This window comes from Porites lutea, chromosome 7, assembly GCF_958299795.1.
Source record: "Porites lutea chromosome 7, jaPorLute2.1, whole genome shotgun sequence".
NCBI classification, from domain to species: Eukaryota; Metazoa; Cnidaria; class Anthozoa; order Scleractinia; family Poritidae; genus Porites; species Porites lutea.
This window is the reverse complement of record NC_133207.1, coordinates 9543017-9561571: the sequence shown is the minus strand read 5'-3', so window position 1 is coordinate 9561571 and position 18555 is coordinate 9543017. Positions and strand designations below refer to the sequence as shown.

The following is an 18555-nucleotide window of genomic DNA, read 5'->3' as shown; positions in this document are numbered from 1 at the left end:
AGGTGCACCCTGCGAGTCGCGTAGCCCGAACCGAACGTCTGGACTGGTCAATCCTGCTTTCTACCGTCAATAATAATAATTTAATAACTTTCTAATAATAATATAGAATATTTATAATAATGATAATAAATTTAATTAGTAATACGAATAAAGTGAATGTCAAACAGGTTACGTTGTAAAAGCTGCACGAAATAAATAAGTTTTCAGCTTACATTTAAAAACAGCTAATGACTGAACATCACGTAATTCAGTCGGCAAACTATTTCATAAATATGGGGCAGCAGCAGAGAAAGATCTGTCATGTGACAAGCATTTTCCCTTTAGGAGGGTCTAGCAATAAACTTTGATTTGATCTAAGATTACATATAGACCTAGGCTTAATGTTTATTACTTCTAAGAAGGCTCAATGTTAATTAGTTCTATGAGAACTAACTGGAGAACTGACAATTTGACTAACAATAGACGACTGTTTAACTGTGACAATAGACGGATCGAAACGCACCAATCACTGATTACGAGTCTTCATAGCCAATAACATCACGGCGTAACTGACAGACGACCAAAAACATCGCGACATAATTGACCAATCAGATCAATAACCAGAGTATAATACCATCAACTGACTTGATACAACTCACTTTGACTCTGAAGATGACTACCGCACAGGTTGTCAAAACGTCAGTCACTGTCAACAACAACAGTCCTATTCAGGACTACGTTCACCCGGACGATCAAACTCAACCTTTTCTATGATATACTTAGGCGCCAATCCATGAATAGCTTTAAATGTTAAAATTAAGATCTTAAAATGAACACGATGTTGTACTGGTAACCAGTGAAGTTGATAAAGCGCAAGAGAAATATGCGAGCACTTACTTAAGCTCAGTACAAGTCTCGCCGCAGCATTCTGCACACGTTGCAATTTAACTATTTGCGAGTTAGGAAGGCCATACAGAAGTCCATTACAATAGTCTAAACGACTAGTGATAAAAGCATGAATAAGCGTTAGTAACGAATCGCGAGATAGATTCTGAGACGAGGACGACTACGATTACGAGATTTCCTCAATACCGAGTATTGCTCACGTGTGAACCAACATCATTTTGGCGGGAAAACGTGATAGCCGTCGTCAATCTACTACGAGTTTTCATTACCGAGAATGTGGTTGTGGCGGGAACAAGTTATCAAATGTAAGAAGTTTTATCTGTTTGCTATCGAGAGAGGGCTTACCCTCCTTCATTATAAATGACCGCACTAACTTTTTTGGTGAAAAAAAGTAAAATGAAGCTTTCCGGGGTGTCTTTTTTCTAGAACACACGCAAAAAATTAAAAGTTAATCTCGTACTCGTACTAGTTCTCGTCCTCAAATCTGAAGCCCTCTATTGATAGATCGATGGTTATAACTGAACCCGCCATACAAAGCGTACGGCTATAGGGCCTTCGAGGATTCAAAACGGTATTTCAGCAACATGCAACAACTCGAGTGTAAATGCTGTTGGCGAAAACTTTTCATGAAATATTCTACATATTAATACTGATACATCACACACAAAGGAAACAAGTGAGAAAAAGTCAGTCCCCACAGCGATATACACTGTCACTAGAAAAACGACGTCAATTCCAAAGTAAAAAAAATAAACTGTACCTTACACCCTCCAAAGTGTTACGTGGAACACTTGGACAAGGTAATTCTAAAATGGCTTGTTCTTCTTCCTCTCTGCTCGTCTCTTCACTCATCAAATATTTTAGAAGCCGTCTTTTGTCGTGTTTCGCCGCATAGCACATCAACAATGTCGCAGCAGCCTCACAAAAGTCCAACCTTAGTGCTTGAATAATGCAGTCTTTGAGATACAAAGGCATTTTGGCACCCGCGATGACCAACGAACAGATTGCATCCACATGTCCGTAGCTTGATGCCTCCAACAGGGCTTCCTTGAAGCCTGATGGTAATATATCCTGACCGGATATTGACGCTAACAAGTCCTTCAAATTTGGGCTATTTTCCCGGGCTGCCCTCTTGATCTCTAGAGAGCAAATAAATGATTGCAAAATATAAGAATGAGTTCATGGCGGGCTGGTTCATGGCGTGCGAGGATCGTGAAAAGAAGAACGGAATATAATCAGGATCATGGATATTGCATGATAGCTGGTATATAATCAGCCTGTCCGCAGACATTTTTTTTTTCGACGAAATTTGCGATCGCGCGCTCGACAATCTCTTAAGAGAAAATAGGTCTGTGAACGTGCTGGTATATAGCATGTGGAGTCTGTTTAGTGTTACACAGACGCGCAAGCTGTTAATTCAGGGGTGGGGAGGGAGGCCCTTGCGCTTCACAAACTCCCTTTGCTACCAAACCCCCCACCCCACCCCACCCGACCTCCGCCCAGTCGAGAGTTTATGGTAGCTACATACATGAAGCACAGTTCAACGTCCACATCCCCTCATATAAAATCTACGTTTGGAAAAAAACGTCACCAGACTGTTTGCCTGTTTGCATTGACGTTATCAATCTAGCAGAGTGACAGGGCATGGAGAAGGACGTCTGTAGCAACTGAAATCAATGCTGTTATGCCCAGCTGTCTGTAGCTACTGGGTTCTACATCTCCTGCTTTTTACAGGGAGTGTTCTTTTAGTTCCACTGACAAGAGAAGGAGGAGGAGAATAAAATAGAATGGCATTTTGTCACTACCCAATGATATGATCACCTATTGAAAAAAAAGCATTAGGTCTGTATCAACAGTCTCGTAAAGAACCTGGTTGTTGTCGGACAGGAACAAAAATTTGTCACCTCCTGCTTGCCTGTGGCCACCCAGTGTTCTTCTAACTGAAAGAAACTGAGCTCGCAAAGTTGAATAGAAATTGAATCCACCTACCTTCGGTCTTGAGTATTTGCGCTGCTTTCTTGCACTTCATAATCATGGCTGTCCTGTAAGGTGTTTTATCAAACTCATCTTTCTTAGTTACATCAGCATTGTGCTTCAAAAGCTCAACCACACAATCTACATTGTCCATTGATGCTGCAATGTGCAGAGGTGTGTACTGGCCATTGGCCTCGGCATTTGCATTGGCGCCGTTCTCGAGCAACAGCCTGACAATATCGATTCGACCTTCGTTGGCTGCTTCATGGAGCGGAGTGTAGCCAAGGAAACCGATACGTTCTTCTAACTTGTTATGAATATCTTCAGCTTCCTCCAGGAAAGATTGGATTTTGGAGACACTGCCTTGCCGACAGAGACTATGCAGATGACCAGTTGTCATTGCTCTCTCCGTTAATACTAAACAACAACAACAATTTATTATTTACCAAGAAGACTAAACAAGAAAAGAAAGACAAAAAGAAAATCACCAACAAACAAACAAAATATAAACAATTATTTAATTTCACTGGCAGAAAAGATCAGTCACTCATTTTTTTTCTAACAAAACCATGCCACCCCCTCCGAGGCAAATGATAGGCAAAACATTATTATGTTAAGCTTAACATGTTTTTTGGTATTACAGGTCAAAACAGAGATTAGTTAGGGATAATCTTCATAAGATTTTATATGTCCAGCTTTAACTTTAAAAGTTAAGTTAGTATTATTGAACTTTCCGGCTCAAAGGCTTTTTACTGAAAGTAGGAGAACCTCGGGTGAGCTTTACGTAGATATGCTCTATACCCAAAACGACAATTTTACGAAAAGATAGCTTATGGCCTTATTAAAAGATTTTGTGAAAATAAAATGTCCAGTCCATCTGTATTTGCCAGTAAACGAGGAAAGTTTCTCGTCACACAATTAAAATTTTGCGCTACAGCTTGAAACCGGAAATGACATAGAAAGAAGATCCAACGATAGCTTAGTTCCTAGGCTTAAACATGAAACTCAATAATAAAAGCAGATCCTGTTCCAACATTTAAACGTGGGCCACCAGAAACTAAAAAGCTAAGACGTGAAACGGAAAAATCCCCGCAGCATCTCAGGATACTCAAGATAAAGGCAAATCACCATAATAAAATTATATTAATTGCTTATATGGCGAATAGTCTCTGTTCTCATTACTCGTCTGCAAAGCAAAATCCCTCGAACACAAAGTCATCCATTTTCATTGCCTCTTTAGTGGGGGAGGAAAGTGAGCCCCAATGTAACAAACAGCGCAAGATAGCAGGACAACGCGAACTTTTCCTAAAATGCCCGAGCACCACCTCGCCAGCTACCTTTAAGCTATGTGACTGTTTGTTTGCGTGTTGGGCCTTCGTAGGAGTCGCGGTACTGCTGTTTGCATTAATACCAGGCCGTCTGAAGAACCCAGCGATTCAAGAAAACGGCTTGGAATCCCGGGTGTTGTGTTATGCAAACAGGCGGAGTCCTTCTGTCTCAATCGCTTCATTGTTTTAGCGACAAAGGCAACCCAGTCAATCTCTGAGCAGCAGACACACTCTTGAAATTGACTCAGACCTTGACAAAATCGCATTGACAACTAAAATTGTGAGGGTAGTGGCTTTTTCTTAGGTCGACAACCTTTATATAATTTATCCAAGCACAAATATGTTCATAACATGAAATTACTGAATTTGCCGGGAAAATTGCCTTGTACGCATACACGGTTTTTAAACCGGTCAGTATAAAACACGGACTGCGGACTACGGACTGCGGACTGGGTATAAAATGCGGACTAGGTATAAAACGCGGACTGGAAAACACGGACTGGGTATAAAACACGGACAAGGTATAAAACGCGGACTGCGGACTGGGTATAAAATACGGACTACGGACTACTTTGGTAAAAACGGTGCTATTTGGTTCTAGGTAAGGAAAAATAAGACCAAAAGATCGCTAAACAGCAAGACACGTGAGTTAAAGTTGTAAATACTCCTATAAATCAGTCTTGGTGGAGGTGGGCCGCGTGGTTCTCTGAATCATGAGCCGGATCAAAATGCTATTTTCTTAAACCCATTTTTAGACCTTGTCTCAGTCTCTGACAATCATGAAAGGGGTCAGGATCTGGGGTGGTACTCCCTTATATAGCTACTAGTGTCCACTAGTGTGCAATTTGTGTTATGATTCTGAATTATTTGGATAAAGTCAATGTACATAGGACTGTATAAGACTCCAAATAAATAAAGCATTGTCATTGTCATTATCATTATATAATGGAAGGGTAGGGGCTTGGGGCCTTTTTGGTCTGAAAAAACTTGCCCATTTTGGTGTGGAATCGGGTATGGTTTTCGAGGGAACTTCGGGAGCGTACATGAATGGACGTATTTATCGTTTCAATTCCAAATGAATAAGAACGAAATAGAAATGTGCGAATTCGAAATGCATTTGGAGACTTTTTTTGTTTCCCCTCTAACTTGGTAATGATGACATAATTTCTGCCTAATTAGACCTAAACTGTTCCAGGCTCTGAGATAGTTGGGTCCGCTGAATTGAGAAAGCGCGAACACGAAAATAAATCGGGACAAAACTGGGGAGTATCTCCAACTATCTGAGAGCCTGGAACAGGCTAAATTAGGCCAGATCCGAAAATGGGTATGGATTTTAGAGATCTGGTCTGAAAACGGATGTGAAAAATGACATTTTTTGGTCTGCAATAAGGTCAGGATTCGGAGAACCGGGCGCCACACCCCCACCAAGAATTCCCAGTAGTACCACTGTCCGGGGATCAGGAGCAGGGTGTAAATCATGCCATCATAATCATCGCTTAGAATATAACGTTGGATGACTCATTTCGGTTATTATTCACGTATGAAAGTAATCCCTTCCCCCTAAATACTGCTTTTGTGCATCGCGGAATGCCCCTACATTGACCTTCTCGTCTGAGTTCTTCATTCAGTCCTCGTATTCCCAAGGCTTTCTTTGAAACGGAATTATGGCATCCGATACGAATTTTACTGATCTGACTAACACCAGCACTATTTTTTAAAATTCGGTGCTTCTTATTGGCTTAAAACTGCAAATTGAAATCTCTTCTAACTCCCTCTTTTTATAAAATTCAGAGTTTAATTTCAGTTGCCTTGAGTACCGGCATGACCTTCCTTCTCCGTGGGAAGAATAGACTAAGTGAACAGCTAAGGGAATGTTAAAGCTGGGGCTACTGTTTTTGCTAGTCCGCTTTCCATTTCTCTCAGTTTTACCTTTTTAAAGCCGTAGTCCGCGTTTTATACCTAGTCCGTGTTTTATACTCAGTCCGGAGTCCACATTTTATACCTAGTCCGTATTTTATACCCAGTCCGCAGTCCGTGTTTTATACTACTGACCGGTTTTTAAACCGTGTATGCGTAATAAGTAATTAAGGGCAATAACTTGAATAAGTAATTAAAATTACTTATTCAAGACGGCTTTAGATCGTAATATTAAGTGTCATTGTCTGAGAAAGTGTTCCAGGGGCCAAAAGTTGTGGTCAACCGATTTGGCTGAAACTTGGCACAGAAGTTGGGTATAATGAGATATTTCAAAAGCCACTTTGGCTCACTTCTCTCAGTTTTAGTTTTGGAGTTACAGGGGGGGGGGGGGGTCTCATTTTTAACCCTTTAAGCACCAAAAATCCAGCCTTCCGGGGGGCATTTTGAAAGTGTGATAAGACCCCACTGGTAAATTGTGCTGCCAAATGAATTTGACCATGAACTCTACTATAATAGAGCTTTCAGTTCATGCATTTAACTTTGTCCTCAACGTATTGCACAGAGAGGAGCCTGGGGCTAGAGTTTGGCCAAAATTGATGTTTAAATTACAACCCAAAATAGCCATTTTTCAAAATTTCACTGTATTCACCTGCCTTCTTGCATAACTTCCAAACCTATACCACTGTTTACTTTAGTCACCCAGTTATCAAAATCAGTTGAGAAAAATTTGGCTTATTATGGTTTATTGAATTTTTGGAACAAACACTTCATGCCCCTCTAAGGCGATGCAAAATGGAATTTTGAGCCTAATTCAGGCCATAAACAAACCAAATTGTTGACAAGAAGCCCTTATTCTGTATTAATATTTTTTATTTTGGTAAGTGAAAATGAATTGTCAAAGCCAAAATCAGTTTCGCTGTTTAGAAATACACCAATTCTTACCTTAAAATTGATCTAAAACGGGCCTCTGATTAGCGCAACAAACACATAATTTAGCAAAACATAGGTAATTTTATTCTTTGAAAACCTAGTAACCACCATAGAACACAAATGATGATGTTCTGATGTACATATAACAATCTTTTTACACGATGCTTAAATTTTTCTTTGATTTATAGTCAGTTTCACGTCATATTTCCAAGCATTACTCCAAGCATGGAAAGTCTCCATATTTTGTCAGGCCCATTTTTTTTATATTTTTACCAGAAAAATTTAGCTTATCAAAAGATTCGTTTTAAAAAACATATAATCTTCGTCTGACCTTGTAATAGCCTGAATAGTTGTTTTAAATACCCATCAGCAAAGGAGCATGACCATACATACGTAGATTACACAGACATATACGAGCTTCAGTGAGCAGTATCGAGGTGAACTGTGATTTTCCGAGTCCTTTAGAGCTGAAAAAATGAAACCATCCATCCACGGTTAGGAGAGCTGGATAACAAAAAGCTTGTTTTGCTTTTATAAAGAAAATAACCCAAACAAAGCCTTGCATTGAGATGATGCACTTGTCATTACATCAAGCTAGCTGGCCCGCCATTTTGGACTTGAAGAGTGTGGGGACTGGACTGAGTTCCCGTCCAATCCTTCTCCCGTTTCGCGGGAATTTTTTCTGTTTTTCGTCAGGTTTGTTCGAAATTCTAGAAAGCGATCTGTTTCAGGATAATTTTTCGATGGCACTTTATTCCTTTGGAGGGGTAAATGACCAGTGCAGTGTCATGTCATGGGCTGTGCAAGAAACAGGAATGCTTCCTTTGTTGTCTTGCGGTAGTGACATGACTGCATGGTTAAAGCACAAGTAGAAGGGTTCAGGTGTGTCTAGGGAAGAAGCGGAAGAACTGGTGATGCCAAAGCTACAGGTGATTCAAAATATTAGTAAGGGATCATACACGCACACAAATGATTTTAATCGCAGTTTACGGGACTCTTTTGCTTGAAGAAAGACAATGATATATAATTTACGATGTTGTCGTCTCAAATTGTTGTTCACATGGTTGATTGATTCCCATGTTAATTTCCTGGGTCCTTACGAAGAGCACTAAACATTCAACAAACTCATTGCAGCAATATCTTTATAAAAAAAAATAACAATAACAATAATAGAAATAACTTGAAGGCTGTTTTTGTCACGTGGGCACGCTTATCAAGCAAGGCTAAGTTTGGCAATGCACAATTCGAGCCAGCTTGCATTGAAACTCCACCGGTCTCCTTTATTTGCCTGTTTCGTCGAAGAGAAGTCAATTTAAAATAGGCTTAGCTACATAATTCCGCAGGAATTGTTTTGGGAATTTTGGACATGAAAAAGAATTTTAGAAAATCTCAAGAATATTGAATAGCACCATTTCACAGGCAAAAACGTTGAAAAAACGTTTTTATTTTTCTGTATTCCTACCAACCAAGTGAGGGCTCAGTCCACCTACATGCTACAACAGTGTCTAGAGTACTGTTCACTGAGCACAACAAATCAGCAGTTTTTCATCAGAGTCATCTAAACTACAACTAATCAGCGGTTATTCCCCAAAAGAGGCCCTCGCTATCAAAAAAGAATACAAATTTTATGAGTTTTTTTAGGGAATTTTAGAGAGTTTTAGCAGATAACACTCTTATTTAGGTAAATTTTTTCATTATTCTTTTAATTATATAGTTAAAATTATTTTAAATACTTTTTTAATTAAATAATGAAACAATTTTTTCTACAAATATACACAAATCTTCTGTGCTCTTCCAGAACGATTCAGAGTCAGTTCCCATTCAAGTACGACATATGTGTGTTCATTGCCTATGCATTATTCCAAGCAAATCCAATAATATCAACTAATTCGGTCGATTTTGTGAAGACGTTTTAGTGACATTTTCTCCCTGAAAATGTCAATTTCGTCGAAAAACTTAGATGCAGCATGCATATGTTTGCAAAGATCTTTGACGAAAAGGGTAAATAATGGAAACCGGTAACTGAATTGTGCATTGCATGATAAGCGTGTGCACGTGACAAGCTTAATGTAAACAAGCAGCTCGAGCAGACAAAAAAACAGCCTTTAAGTGTTATTCTTATCGTACTTGTTTTTTTTTTTTTTTGGACAAATCTGATGAATGTTTAGTACTCTTCCTAAGGACCCAGGATATTAACATGGGAATCAATCACCATAAACAAACAATTTGGGACGACAATATCGTAATTTACATATCGTCGTCTCTAAATCACTATTCAGTCAGAAGAGTGCCCTAGATCACGATAAATGCCATTTGTGCTCGTATATGATCCCTAACTGATATTTTGAATCACCTGTAGCTTTGGCATCACCAGTTCTTCTGCTTCTTCCCTAGACACACCTGAACCCTTCTACTTGTGCTTTAACCATGCAGTCATGTCACTACCGCAAGACAACAAAGGAAGCATTCCTGTTTCTTGCACAGCCCATGACGTGACACTGCACTGGTCATTTACCCCTCCAAAGGAATAAAGTGCCATCGAAAAATTATCCTGAAACAGATCACTTTCAAGAATTTCGAACAAACCTGACGAAAAACAGAAAAAATGGATGGTTTCATTTTTTCAGCTCTAAAGGACTCGGAAAATCACAGTTCACCTCGATACTGCTCACTGAAGCTCGTATATGTCTGTGTAATCTACGTATGTATGGTCATGCTCCTTTGCTGATGGGTATTTAAAACAACTATTCAGGCTATTACAAGGTCAGACGAAGATTATATGTTTTTTAAAACGAATCTTTTGATAAGCTAAATTTTTCTGGTAAAAATATAAAAAAAATGGGCCTGACAAAATATGGAGACTTTCCATCCTTGGAGTAATGCCTGGAAATATGACGTGAAACTGACTATAAATCAAAGAAAAATTTAAGCATCGTGTAAAAAGATTGTTATATGTACATCAGAACATCATCATTTGTGTTCTATGGTGGTTACTAGGTTTTCAAAGAATAAAATTACCTATGTTTTGCTAAATTATGTGTTTGTTGCGCTAATCAGAGGCCCGTTTTAGATCAATTTTAAGGTAAGAATTGGTGTATTTCTAAACAGTGAAACTGATTTTGGCTTTGACAATTCATTTTCACTTACCAAATACAGAATAAGGGCTTCTTGTCAACAATTTGGTTTGTTTATGGCCTGAATTAGGCTCAAAATTCCATTTTGCATCGCCTTAGAGGGGCATGAAGTGTTTGTTCCAAAAATTCAATAAACCATAATAAGCCAAATTTTTCTCAACTGATTTTGATAACTGGGTGACTAAAGTAAACAGTGGTATAGGTTTGGAAGTTATGCAAGAAGGCAGGTGAATATAGTGAAATTTTGAAAAATGGCTATTTTGGGTTGTAATTTAAACATCAATTTTGGCCAAACTCTAGCCCCAGGCTCCTCTCTGTGCAATACGTTGAGGACAAAGTTAAATGCATGAACTGAAAGCTCTATTATAGTAGAGTTCATGGTCAAATTCATTTGGCAGCACAATTTACCAGTGGGGTCTTATCACACTTTCAAAATGCCCCCCGGAAGGCTGGATTTTTGGTGCTTAAAGGGCAAAAAATGAGACCCCCCCTGTAACTCCAAAACTAAAACTGAGAGAAGTGAGCCAAAGTGGCTTTTGAAATATCTCATTATACCCAACTTCTGTGCCAAGTTTCAGCCAAATCGGTTGACCACAACTTTTGGCCCCTGGAACACTTTCTCAGACAATGACACTTAAATGCTCAAACAAAACATTGCCACTCCATCGGAAAAGAAATGTATGGCTAGAATTATTTTATTTTAACGAAAGTGTAATCACACCGTCGATCAGTAACGAACAGAATTTGCGGTGCAGCATATTTGCTTTATTACCGTTCCACGTCGAACTCGCTTGTCGAGTCAGTATCCGATCGCTGTCATACGGTTTTAACAAGTAAGTCTGTGCTCCCTCACACGCTGATAAACTCAATTTGTCGCCTATACTTTTGTTTGAAGGACGAGAAGAAAGGGAAGAACCATCCTCACTCCACAATCTCTTCAGTCACACTGAAAAGATTTTTCTTTGTACGTTAATTATAGTCAAGCGCCCTAAACAAATCGGCGATTTCACTTCCGGTCCTGAAAGGGCTGAAATTTCGCTTTTCTCCAACGATTTTCGGGATTTTACTTTTGCTTTTCGATTGTTTTTTTGTCATTTTTCCCGCAATAATAGTGCAAATACTATCTTTTGAGCAAAAGTTGCTCTTAGGTATAGAGTATCCCTTTGAGGAAACCGTACAAAATTCTCAAGTCGATCACACAACGACACCGCTTACAATTCAATCAAGACATTTTAGGCAGGATTTAGTTATGAAAAGAAGTAAACCACGTCTTACCTGCTGCGTGTGTTAAGTTCAGTTACTGTTTAGAAAGCAGAAATCGTGCTGCTATATCAAGAAACTCTTGTCGCGCTGAAAGAAAACCAGTGTTAACAATAATGATCACTAGTATATACTTCATGGTTGGAAGCCATAAATGCACCGTTGATATATACTCTGTGTAACATAAAGAATTGTGTCTACTAACTAATAGTGGTAGTAACTGGTAGTTATTAGTAGTTACTAGTAGTTACGGGTATAGCTGCTGGTACGGTTACTAGCAGTTACTACTAGTTACTGGTAGTTACTAGTAGTTACTAGTTGTTACTTAGCAATTAAATGAATGAGTAGGATACGAAGAATTAAGCAGATCGAGGAGGGTGTTATCCACCCAGGGGCACCCAACGGATCTGTTCCTCACAATATCTGTTCTACAGAGAAAATTTTGCTGGCTGGGAACTGAGGTTTCGGCTGTTCTGCTGGGAAGTAAAGTCTTAAATCTGCGGTCGAGAATTTATCAAAAGTATCAAAAATTCTTGCTGGAAAGAAATTTTTCTTGGGTGTATATCCAGCTGGGTATCAGGAGTAATCGGCTCCTCTCAGGTGGCTCCTCTATGTGCGCGAATTGTGCGCGCGGAGTCGCGCGCTTATGATTTATTTACCGCTGATCCAAAAATCTGCACGTGGGCACCGTTGTTAGAAATTCGAAATCAGGCTACGCTCCGCCACTGGATAACTGGCAACGGTTCACTGGCGGTTAGGACGATTCATAAGATTCATGTTTATGCAAAAGGTAAGGTTTCTTTGAATATACTGAATATATTGTCTACTATTATGCATGCATGTTATTTTTAATTCCCTTGTCTTACTTATCTGCATGTCACTAAATGCCATTAAAATCGCTTCTCGGTCTCGGTGAAGGCCTTGGCGCGCAGCCGTTAGATAGCTTTTCAAAACGATTCTTCTTTTCTTAGTCTTATTTTTACTCAAGGGTTGGCTTAGTTTCAGTGTGTATTGGTGGTTTTCGGATGAAACCATTTCGAAAAGCGCGAACGAGATACTTGGGATAAAAAGGATAAGTAATGAATTCAAATTCTTTAACTGTAAAATGTGCCTCGCTCTTCGCCGCTGGGAACGTTTCGCGCGATTCCCCAGCGGCCAAGAGCGAGGAGAAACGGATGTCTTCGCAGGCTATGTACATCGAGTCTTCTGAGGAGTGTGTTGTGAAAGAATTATTTCGGTGCATAATAATTGGTGTCGTTTCTTTATTTTGCTTTTAATTATTTACAGTGGTTTTTATACTGAACCCTGAGCTGTAATATTTTCTGATAATGCTTGATAACGTCAACAAAACATTTTGAAAAAGCTAACAAAACAGCCAGCATGTACTACCACGAGTTTTAACAGCAATTCAAAATCCGACTCATTGTGTTCTTGAAAAGTTGCATTTTTTCGATTCCAGAATATCATCTTTTCTTTGTTTTTTTTTTTTATCTTGGATTTTAGCCCAGTTAATAATTAAACTTTTTATTGTGTTCTACTTCTACTTGTTGCAAAGATTTTGTCTCAATTCAAATGCTGTGTAGTTGTACATGTAAATATATTTATTTCATTTTTCCTAATGCTCAGTCAATTCCAAGCATACCCATTCTCCCTGGGAATTTTTCTGGCATTTTGTTCCTACAGTGGGCATTTTTAATTGACAAAAGCGTCATTGGGGTTGGAAAGTTTTCATTGTTTAATTAACCTTACCCCCTTAAGGGGTACCATCTAAGCTTGTACTTATGTATGTACTCTGTATATGCCATACTGTTTGCCAAGTCTACCCTGGAAAGTTTATCTTATTAAGTAATTTTGGGTTGTAAAGTTGTCCTCTTTGCAGTGTCTTTGGGGTCTGTATGGATATCAGGAAAACTGTAAGGGTGCTGATTTAAGTTGTTAAGTATGTTTACTGTGAAACTCACAATACCGTGAACACCAGAAATATTTATGGAATGTTATTGTGTTACGAGAATCAGGCAATAATTAGGCGTGAGATAACTTACACACAAACAGCAATGGTAATTAGTTTGTGGTTTAGAGTTTTGCTTGCATATTCCTATTGGCCAGTACACAATCAACAATCCTGAAAATTTTCAGGTGCTCACTGTTTTCGGAGTTTGACAGTAACAATTTTCAGCTTTTTACAAGGTGACGTACATGTAACTTTTGCTTTGATACTGGGGCATTTGTTCCAACTTTTATTTCCATGGTGGGGTTTTGTATGTATCTACTGGCCCCACAGTAGGGGCGGGCATTTGCAGCTTTCGAATTAAAAAATGATAAATGCCTGTGGAGGGGGGTGGGCATGTTTAGAATTGACTGAGTCATAAAGAAGCTCATCTTCTGTAATCCTTTTACCTATACAGCCCTATTTGTATATATAAAGAAGTTACATTATGATTTATTAACCCACCCCATGTACCCTCACATTAAAACAATATACTTCTAGAACAGTAGTATGTTATATGGAGAATTCATGTTTTTGTATTTGCTACCTATATATTTGCTAAATATTCTGCAGAATTAAACAATGGCTGCACCAGGTCAAGTTTGAAATAATACATCTAGGCTGATTAATATTAACTGAAAAACACAATATTCCATTGGTTTTCTCATTGTTATAGCTCTCATTGATATAAAAAGGAAATGCTGTGGAATAAGTTCTACATGTACATTCAAGAGATTAAAACTCAGCTTTTGAGTCCTAGTAGTGCTGCACACACTTTTCTCCCTGCAGTAATTTCAATACATAATTCTAAGAAACAGATCATAATAATAGGAATTTTGTAGGAAATTACATGTATGCAATTGTTATACCATGTTAACCAGTGGATATCCTGATATTTCATACATCATATTGAAGTTGGATGTGACCCTGGACGAACACTGACCTCTTTATGATTAGATTTGTCTGTTGTCTAAATTTAATTTTACCCATATTCATCATCAGAGGTAGAGTAATATTGTGCCATGTACATCAGGAATTAGTGCTGCACAAATGGGTGTGATAATGAAAATAATCATAATGTTTTTCTGTTTCTCTTTCCTAGGCTTGTAGTGACAGGAGGAAATATGACTTGAGCCCAGGTAAACATTTATTTTATGCGTAATTTTTGCTTTAGTTATATAATGTATGTTATGGTATTAATCAGAACATGAATGTCAACATAACATCTTTTTGTAGTCAATGGATCAGTCAACCATAATGATTAATCGTGAAATTTAATTTATCCTCGTACAAAGGAACAAAGGACAGAAAAGAACATTATGGAAACGTACACACGTAAAGAATGATAATTTAACTTTGATGCTGCTACAAAAACCTTTGAAAATTCCCCTTAAAAAACAATTTATTAATTTACTTATAAAAAGACATCCGTTTCTGTAGACATGAACCTGGTTGGTGTGAAGAGAATGCATCATTGAACTGTGTTGTATAGTGCATATTGGTAATCTTAGCAATGGATCTTTGATTTCCTTTTTGCATATAGCGGCAGACAGTCAACCACTTGGTCATGTTAAAACTTCTTTTACCTTAACCTGCCTGACAGTAGAGTAAGTCTATGTAAACAAAACACTATTCCTCTCACTAAAGGGCTTGCTCATGTTTGAGTATTCATTGGTCATTTTTCCTTGTGACCGTTTTTCCTGCTGTAGGTGGGGCTAGAGTTGTGACAACGAGCATTCTTTGTCTGTTCGTCCTTGCGACCCTCTCTCCTACCGTTAGGTGGGGCTAGAGTTGTGACAACGAGCATTCTTTGTTTGTTCGTCCTTGCGACCCTCTCTCCCGCTGTAGGTGGGGCTAGAGTTGTGACAACGAGCATTCTTTGGTTGTTCCTCCTTGCGACCCTCTCCTGCCATTAGGTGGGGCTAGAGTTGTGACAACGAGCATTCTTTGTTTGTTCGTCCTTGCGACCCTCTCTCCCGCTGTAGGTGGGGCTAGAGTTGTGACAACGAGCATTCTTTGTCTGTTCGTCCTTGCGACCCTCTCTCCTACCGTTAGGTGGGGCTAGAGTTGTGACAACGAGCATTCTTTGTTTGTTCGTCCTTGCGACCCTCTCTCCCGCTGTAGGTGGGGCTAGAGTTGTGACAACGAGCATTCTTTGGTTGTTCGTCCTTGCGACCCTCTCCTGCCATTAGGTGGGGCTAGAGTTGTGACAACGAGCATTCTTTGTTTGTTCGTCCTTGCGACCCTCTCTCCCGCTGTAGGTGGGGCTAGAGTTGTGACAACGAGCATTCTTTGTCTGTTCGTCCTTGCGACCCTCTCTCCTACCGTTAGGTGGGGCTAGAGTTGTGACAACGAGCATTCTTTGTTTGTTCGTCCTTGCGACCCTCTCTCCTACCGTTAGGTGGGGCTAGAGTTGTGACAACGAGCATTCTTTGTTTGTTCGTCCTTACGACCCTCTCTTCCCCTGTAGGTGGTGCTAGAGTTGTGACAACGAGCATTCTTTGTCTGTTCGTCCTTGCGACCCTTTCTCCTGTCGTAGGTGGGGCTAGAGTTGTGACAACGAGCATTCTTTGTCTGTTCGTCCTTGCGACCCTCTCTCCCGCTGTAGGTGGGGCTAGAGTTGTGACAACGAGCATTCTTTGGTTGTTCGTCCTTGCGACCCTCTCCTGCCATTAGGTGGGGCTAGAGTTGTGACAACGAGCATTCTTTGTTTGTTCGTCCTTGCGACCCTCTCTCCCGCTGTAGGTGGGGCTAGAGTTGTGACAACGAGCATTCTTTGTCTGTTCGTCCTTGCGACCCTCTCTCCTACCGTTAGGTGGGGCTAGAGTTGTGACAACGAGCATTCTTTGTTTGTTCGTCCTTGCGACCCTCTCTCCTACCGTTAGGTGGGGCTAGAGTTGTGACAACGAGCGTTCTTTGTTTGTTCGTCCTTACGACCCTCTCTTCCCCTGTAGGTGGTGCTAGAGTTGTGACAACGAGCATTCTTTGTCTGTTCGTCCTTGCGACCCTTTCTCCTGTCGTAGGTGGGGCTAGAGTTGTGACAACGAGCATTCTTTGTTTGTTCGTCCTTGCGACCCTCTCTCCCGCTGTAGGTGGGGCTAGAGTTGTGACAACGAGCATTCTTTGTCTGTTCGTCCTTGCGACCCTCTCTCCTGCCGTTAGGTGGGGCTAGAGTTGTGACAACGAGCATTCTTTGTTTGTTCGTCCTTGCGACCCTCTCTCCTACCGTTAGGTGGGGCTAGAGTTGTGACAACGAGCATTCTTTGTTTGTTCGTCCTTGCGACCCTCTCTCCCGCTGTAGGTGGGGCTAGAGTTGTGACAACGAGCATTCTTTGTCTGTTCGTCCTTGCGACCCTCTCTCCTACCGTTAGGTGGGGCTGGAGTTGTGACAACGAGCATTCTTTGTTTGTTCGTCCTTGCGACCCTCTCTCCTACCGTTAGGTGGGGCTAGAGTTGTGACAACGAGCATTCTTTGTTTGTTCGTCCTTGAGACCCTCTCTTCCGCTGTAGGTGGTGCTAGAGTTGTGACAACGAGCATTCTTTGTTTGTTCGTCCTTGCGACCCTCTCTCCTGCCGTTAGGTGGGGCTAGAGTTGTGACAACGAGCATTCTTTGTTTGTTCGTCCTTGTGACCCTCTCTCCTGCCGTTAGGTGGGGCTAGAGTTGTGACAACGAGCATTCTTTGTTTGTTCGTCCTTGCGACCCTTTCTCCTGTCGTAGGTGGGGCTACAGTTGTGACAACGAGCATTCTTTGTTTGTTCGTCCTTGCGACCCTCTCTCCCGCTGTAGGTGGGGCTAGAGTTGTGACAACGAGCATTCTTTGTCTGTTCGTCCTTGCGACCCTCTCTCCTGCCGTTAGGTGGGGCTAGAGTTGTGACAACGAGCATTCTTTGTTTGTTCGTCCTTGCGACCCTCTCTCCCGCTGTAGGTGGGGCTAGAGTTGTGACAACGAGCATTCTTTGTTTGTTCGTCCTTGCGACCCTTTCTCCTGTCGTAGGTGGGGCTAGAGTTGTGACAACGAGCATTCTTTTACTGTTGGTTCTTTTGACCCTCTCTTCTTCCACATGTTGTGTAAGGCTTCTGACGATGGGTGCTGTTAGCTTGGCCTTATTATCAGTTATTTGTCCTTCTAAACTTTTTTTTAAAATCATTTACCCCTTTTTTGTTTTGTTTCAACTAGGGCAACCGTCTCAGAGCAGTTTTTTATAAATTCCTAAATAACTTTCTTGTTTAATTGGAAGACATGGTTATAAATTTACTGCTGATGTGTGTACAATTGTCTTCAATTTTTGTGCTATTTTACAATGATTGTTGTGCAGGTTGCAGATGTAGTGTGGATTGCAAATACTGATCCATGGTTTATGCGGTACATTTATGTAAATTTTTTTTAATCTTGACCAGAAATTGCATGTTTCAATTACAACTGTATTTAATGCGGTTAAAGTAGCTTAACCGTTTAGAACCAAGAAGTAAAATGTCCTAGCCCTTATTCAGTATGTGTATGTTTAGAAATTAAAAAAGTAAAGAGCAGTTAATGAGGAGCTCTGTTTTAAGGAAAAGGCTTTAACATACAGACAAGACACAATTTCAACCATGTTTAGAACCAAATTTGGGAAAAGTTGTTTTAATTAAACCTCTCTACATGCCCGTGATGGATGATGTCGATAGCAACATTCCATTCATTCTTAGGGAGAGAATATTTTTAAACCAAAAAAACACTTGTCTGTTGGAATTATTATATTTTTACCTCTTCCAGCTGGATTTAGTAGGTTTTCTTTAATATTCGTCTAATGGTTCTTTTTTTCCTTGTTTTTAGATTTAAGTGTGTTAGGTTTTTTGTGGAAGCACCAACTGCAGAACAAACTTATCGGGGTATAAAGGAAAGGTATCTTAAGGTTGCCAATAGTCACAATAAAGTGTTATATCTGCAGGTTCTTGGTAACTGCATTCTTTTCGTCCATCTTACATAATAGTGTTACACAACTGTTAAAAAATTCTTAATTAAAACATTCGGGTTTTGGCGGAGCGCGAGTTTACGGTTGTTAAAACCTATTAAACAGCCTGAAGTATTATATTCAAGTTGGACTGAATAGGATTCACAAAAGGTACATCTAGGGAAGGCTTAGTGACGTTCCTTTTTC

At 40.0% G+C, this 18555-nt stretch overlaps 1 protein-coding gene across 1 annotated transcript; it reads right to left on the bottom strand.

Moving 5' to 3' along the window:
• Positions 1-168: 168 nt before the first annotated feature.
• On the bottom strand, positions 169-11576 carry LOC140944428 (uncharacterized). Its single transcript, XM_073393572.1, has 5 exons — positions 11444-11576; positions 2875-3276; positions 1646-2024; positions 877-980; positions 169-182 (listed from the first exon to the last, which is right to left on the bottom strand). Exons 2-5 carry the CDS (start codon positions 3257-3259, stop codon positions 169-171), a joined length of 882 nt encoding a protein of 293 aa, XP_073249673.1. The 5' UTR covers positions 3260-3276; positions 11444-11576.
• Positions 11577-18555: the final 6979 nt, after the last annotated feature.